At 36.4% G+C, this 6,402-nt stretch overlaps 1 protein-coding gene across 1 annotated transcript in view; it reads right to left on the bottom strand.

Annotated features, from left to right (window-relative positions):
- Window positions 1–6,402, bottom strand: part of AKAP11 (A kinase (PRKA) anchor protein 11) — a 53,525-nt gene that overhangs the window by 14,903 nt on the left and 32,220 nt on the right. Inside the window, exon 8 of the mRNA XM_012648668.1 lies at window positions 3,266–3,421. Coding sequence (XP_012504122.1) covers window positions 3,266–3,421 — 156 coding nt within the window. The remainder of the gene's footprint in view (window positions 1–3,265; window positions 3,422–6,402) is intronic.

Below are 6,402 nucleotides of genomic sequence, written 5' to 3'. Positions count from 1 at the left end.
AAAAAAAATAATTATTTAAAGTTCTAAATAGCTTCCAAGCACTCACAAATAATTTACATATCCATATTCACTCTAACACTATCAAATTGTCACAAACCATAATGCATTAGAGCAGCAGTCCCCAACTTTTTTGGTACCAGGGGCCAGTTTCACGGAAGACAATTTTTCCACAGACTGGGAGGGGACAGGGGGTGCAGAGCTCTGTGGCCCAGACCCTAACTGGGACCAGTACTGGTCCAGGCCCCAGGGGCTGGGAACCAGAGTGTTAGAAAATAAAAGTTAAAAGTGATCAGGGGCTTTTCAACATATGTTCGAATAAATATAGCTCTATTGTAAAGCCATTAAAACAACCAGAGTTTAGCCCATGTGGTCTGTTGCCAGACAAACTAAAAATAAGAAAATATAGAAATAGAGATTGGACAGATAGCTGTGAGCCAAAGAGAAAAGAAAATTAAAGATCTCAAATACTGTATTTATTTCAATTAACAATATGATTATTTAAACAAAGAAAAAATATTACAAAATTAAAATCCTACTCATAACAATAATTATTCCTCCATGTAATTAATAAAAATCCATCACCTAAGTATTACATGAACATGAAAAGAAATAAGTTAAACAATGAAAAGACTAAAAATTCAATCTCCCTCTAACTAACCTCATTTCCCCTCCCCTTTTGTGCCTCAAAATGGGTCATATTTGAAGTCAGTTATTTATAAAATACCACTTCCAAGGTGACCATATAAATTTTTCATCTGCCCAGTACACTTTTGAAAATGAAAGAAGCCACTGTTAACAATTACGACAGAGCAGCAGAAGTAAACCAGACTACCCTAAGTAAATCGGGAGGTGGGATCACCCGATATTAACCCAACATAAAATAAGCTAATTTCTCTACTTAACAGTCTTCCTATTTCATTCTTGAAAAACTGCCCTGCTTCTATCATTTTCTTTCATGTTCTTTCATATTTTCTGTGTTTAGAACAGGAGGATTTATACCTTCAAACTAGTGGTAAAATTCTTTACTATGGCTTTCAGCCATAGGAAAACCTATCAATTCTGACATAGCCCATAAAAATTATCTCAAAACTCTATAAGTCTAGCCCGTCTCTTACTTAATCTAATTCATAACTTCTAAGAGAGTCACAAACTACCTCAAATATGTAAGAAGTTCATATATACAGACCAGTTCTCTTTCTGATCAAATAATTATATAATCGTCCTAAACATATGTGAAAATCTGAAATTATTGGGTATTTTTTTTTAAGTTGTTGCCCTCTTCTGAAGTTCCCACTCATGACAGTGCAAGGTGTTTCCAAACTGCCAAAGTCTTTATCTCCTACATTGATTTCTGTACCAGAGAAGAACAGTATCTACAGCTAATGCAGGTAACATTGTGTAAGACACAATGGGTAAAGCAATATATCTGCAAGTGTGGTCTCCGAACCACGTGCATTGAAATCATGTGAAGTGCTTATCAAGCATGCGGACTCTCAGGACCTTCCACTGACCTAATGAATCTTCATTTCTGGAGGTGAAGCCCTGGAAATTGTATATTCAACAAGCACGCCACGAACCTTGGATGAACGCTACTATCTTTTTCTGAGTGCCTGAACCTTAATACTACATGGCATCCTTAGCTCATACTACAACTGTGGTCAATTGAAACACAGGTCTTTTTATCACAAAATGCTATCAAGCCAGGTTTGCTCCTACCTGAATTCCAATAATTTTCTGAACCTAAATGCATTTGCCCATGCTAAATGTAATCATTTTAGTCTCAGTGTGATTTGGTCTTTCTGAACTTTTGTTCTGTTAATGGGATTATTTTTTCAGCCTTATTTTGAGTCATCCATAAATGAACATTCTATATCACTAATAAAATAATGCTAAGGAGGACAGAACCAAGAACAGAAACTGCTAAGACTCCTCCTCCTTTTCATCAAATCAGATTAACATTGCATAGAGCTGTTCAACTGGCTACAAATCCTCTTAATGCCACAATCCTCTACCCATAGTGCTCCCGTTTTAACACCAGGATCTTCTAAGCAATGACGTCAACCCCCACTGAACTCCTAAAGACTATGTTTCTCAAAGATGAGAGAAGAAATTAAATGTTAATATTCTATTCTAGATAAAGTTATGGAAAAGGGCCAAATTATGATTTATAACATTGCCCCATTTGCTTCTACCAGTTTTAAACACTGCCTTTTTGGACTTAGATTTTAAGAAATATTGGTGGTTTATATACCATTATAAGAAACGAGGACAAAATAGATATTCTATGAAAGTATCAATACTTACTGGTTAATCCAAGCATCAAACAAAGTACTGTGGGATGAAGTGTCCTAATAGGTGAAAAGCCATTTCCTTTCGTATGCTCCCTCCTCCCCCTCAATCGCTTCCCGCCACCCCCTCCGTCTGCCATTTCCAAGGGCACAGTTCAACTGATGCCTCACAGGGTCCCTCCCCCATATGCCTGAAACTGGAAGTATTCTGATAACCCTTTCCTCTCTCTAGACTCAGCTACAGATGGTATTTATTATTTCCAATTATCGGTCAATGTGGATAAAGATTTTATAGAGTTTTACAGGTTAGTTAGGAATGCCTTTAGGTAGAGGTAAGAACATAAGAAACAACTGTATCCTAATTAATAAAATATTTCAAAGACCACTGTTATGAACAAAGTTAACTAAGAAAAGTTACATATGCGATAAATGCCTTCTGCTACACAAAACCAAATTTTTATAATGGCTTTGATTTATGTATCTTTCAATCATTCAAGTATAAATGCCCCAGGTCATTTTGTTCCCAATAGCGGGACAAGTAAGGGCCCTCTCTCCACCAAAAAGCTACTATTTTAACTAATATCAGGAAAATTACAGGGCTATTTTTACGCCTTTTACAGATAACTGTCTTTTTTTTCCTATCCTCTAAAGAAAAAAAAAAAAAAGGACCCTCTTTAAAGTGAGAAAACATTTTCCTCAAAAGCTCACAAAAAGTTCAGGAAAAGCTTAAAAGGTATAAAATTAAACATGCAATATTTTTCAAATTAATTACTGGCACATCCAAAGGAAATTAGCTGGGCTAATTACTATATTTAATAAGTGTCAAAAACCATTAGAAACACATTGTGAATAAAACACATTTTGAAAATATGTTAGATTTTCAAATTTATAATTTTTAAATATTCAACACAAAGTTACAGCTCACTTATGAGGTCTGAGGACCTAAATCATACAATTATATGCAAAATTTTAGTTACCTTTCACTTAGATGATGAAAACTACTGCTTTCATCTTGGTGTTCATCTTCAAAACTTAAATTGGACCAGCTACCAGTGCTGTCATCACCAATACTGAGATTCATCTGCTGGCTATCAAAAGACTCAGTTGACTGAAAGTCTTCTATTTCTTTTGAACTAAAAAGAAGAAAAAAAAATCAAACTGAGAGCATCACAGATTCTGAATTTATAAGACTATCAATTTGATGATAAAGATGACAAAAACAAGAAATGATATTCAGAGTCAGACCAGTGGTCCATTTAATCCTTTAGTTGTGTCTGCTAAGAAAGAGACTCTGCAGGATAGCACATTAATTTCCAAGTTAACTAAGGTGTCCACCAACACTCTTAACTTATCTTATTAATCTCTTATGAATCTATCTCTAGTGCATCAATTATCTAAATTCTGTTTAAGGCAGGACACTGAAGGGCAATGCGAGTTCATCTTGCATTTATCATCTGCTTTGTAATATAGTACTTTAATTTGTACTGAAGGAGCTTTAAGAACAAAAAGAAATCCAGCATTGTCAATCAAGCCTATATTCCAACTAGCCAAATCTCTTCAAGACTTTGAGCATGAACCATAACACTTTTCATTTTTTTCGACGACGAGGCATTTATATTTCTACTGCATCTTCACAAAGTCCATCTACTGCTGTAATTGCCCCCTCTACATTTTTTTCTCAACGTAGTAAAAGTGACGTTTTTAAACATGAAGAGAGAAAATGTTTTCTGTTCAAAATCTTTGATGGCTTCTCCCCAATCAGAATAAGAGCCCATGTCCTTAAAACATACTGGCTGATGCCCTCTGAGAACGTCCACCTCATTTCCCACTGTTCTCCCTGGGTCACTCCACTTCAGAAAACACAAGCCTCTCTGTTGTGCCCCAAACATGCACTGTCCCACCCCTTTGCCTGGAACCCTCCTCTCCCTAACTCCAGCAGGACTTATTCTCTCTTTTCCTTTGGCTCTTGGTTCAAATGTTACTTTGCCAGTATTACTCTCCCAGCTACCTATTCAAAACTGCAAACTATCCCTAACTGCTGCCGCCCACCGTCACCACAAGCGCTCTCTACCTCCCTTCCTTGCTTTATTTTTACGCCGCAACACACATCACTACATGATGTACAATATATTTTACTTACTATTGTCTGTCTTAATCCACTATGACGTAAGTTCCAAGAGAACACAGATTTTGCCTGTTTTACTTACTTCTGTAACCCCAGTGCCTAGAATAGTCCCTGAACTGCTCCCCCTCCCCATTTTTTTTTTGGCTATTTTAATTTTGTATTTAAGATATAGCAACCAGAATTATACTGGGCATTCCAGGGACAGGCACTCTATAGTTCTGAGCCATAATAGAGTGCTGCTTTTTCTTTTTGAACACTTTTCCTGATATGTGCCACATTCTTATAGTTTTTGGCTCAAATGACTCACAGGATAAGGTCCAGAGAAGAGTTTTTAACGACTGCTAGGTTACTTGGGCTTACAAATGACAGCTTAGAATATAGCTGAGATGTTTTGCTCTTTTATAAATGCACCATAATTTCCCATTTGACATTCATGAGCCGCCCTTCTGTATATTACAGCTTTGTGAAATATTTATGGTTACTTTTGTGAATCAAATATTTATAAGAAAAGTGACACTAGTGAAATAATCCAAATGCCTCAAAGAATAACCCATTTGAAGGAATTTCTCTTCGAGCTTGAAAGACAAACAATTTTAATGTTAGAAACAGAAAATGTGAAACAGTAAACCTTTCACACTAGGGGCAACTTTTCACAGTCAGCACTTACAGTACCCTAGCACAACTATTAAGAAAAGAAACATGAAAAGAACTACAAAGTAAAATCCTCCCGACCTTTATATAAAGTTGAATTTGGAAGCACTGGCTTACAAGAACGCCAAGGGCCTATCTACTCACCCAGCTCTAAGAAGGAAAATGAAAATACTGAAGAATCAACAGCAAAAGCATCTGCTAGGCCCTGGGAGTGACACTGAAACTTTAATCTAGAGTAGGGTCTCTTTCCTTCCCATGAGGGTGGATATGGGGGTAGGTACTGAAGAGGAGGGAAAATTAAAATAGCCTGAGGCCACTTACATGAGGAACTGTTGCTTCGACTGTAAAAAGGTCCACTTATTTATTAACCAATTATTTATTATATGTTATCAGTGTATTAGGAACTAATATGTAGCCATGAATAAAGAAAATGTGGCTCTAGGACACAGGTTCACAAACTTTTTCTATAAAGGGCCAGACAGTAAACACTTAAAGCCTAAGTCTTAGGCACTGGGGGCCATATGGTCTCTGTTTTGACTATTTAACTCTGCCATTAGAGCACAAAGGCAGCTATAGACAACATGTAAATGAACAAGCATGGCTGTGTTAAAATAAAACTTTATTTATGAATATTGATATTTGAATTTTATATAATTTTCACATCACAAAATATTCTTTTGATGTTTTCTAACCATTTAAAAATATAAAAACTATTCTTAGCTTGCAGTCCATACAAAAACAAGCAGTAGGCCACACCTGGCCCACAGAATATAGTTTGCCAACCCCTGGTCTAGGAGGAAGGAGGCTGCCTGATTAAGGCAAATAGAGACCTCCTCTAGTTCACCAGAAACCTGCAGCATCTCTCATCTCAAGCAGATGCTATGGAAAATTGGGTTCAAGAGTCCTGACCAAACTGCATCTTCCTATTTTAAGATGGCTAAGAAAAGCAGCAGTCCTTGTCATGACTTTGACAAAAATTACTAAAAAATCTAGGATAACATGTGTTTCAAATCCCACCTCAACTCGAAGCATTTTCTCTTTCTAATGAGACTTACAAATATAATCCTACAAACCAATAACAGGTTGGTCCTGATGTTTTCTCAGGGAGAAAAAAGGTTAAAAGTGAGAACTTTAACTAAGTTGTTAGACTCACTAAACACAAAGACAGCTACTGAAGAACAGGACCCTATAGAGCTATTACAAAGAACTGTCCCCTTAGAATGTGAACCAATCAAGAGAGGTGGTAGATTCAACCAAGAGGCTCCTGGAATTGATAAATGAATTCAGTAAAGTCTCAGGATATAAAATCAATACACACAAATCAGAGGCTTTCATATA

This window comes from Propithecus coquereli, unplaced genomic scaffold, assembly GCF_000956105.1.
Source record: "Propithecus coquereli isolate 6110/MARCELLA unplaced genomic scaffold, Pcoq_1.0 Scaffold11, whole genome shotgun sequence".
Taxonomy (NCBI): domain Eukaryota; kingdom Metazoa; phylum Chordata; class Mammalia; order Primates; family Indriidae; genus Propithecus; species Propithecus coquereli.
Note: the sequence above shows the minus strand (reverse complement) of the source record. Positions and strands in the feature narration are given on the sequence as shown.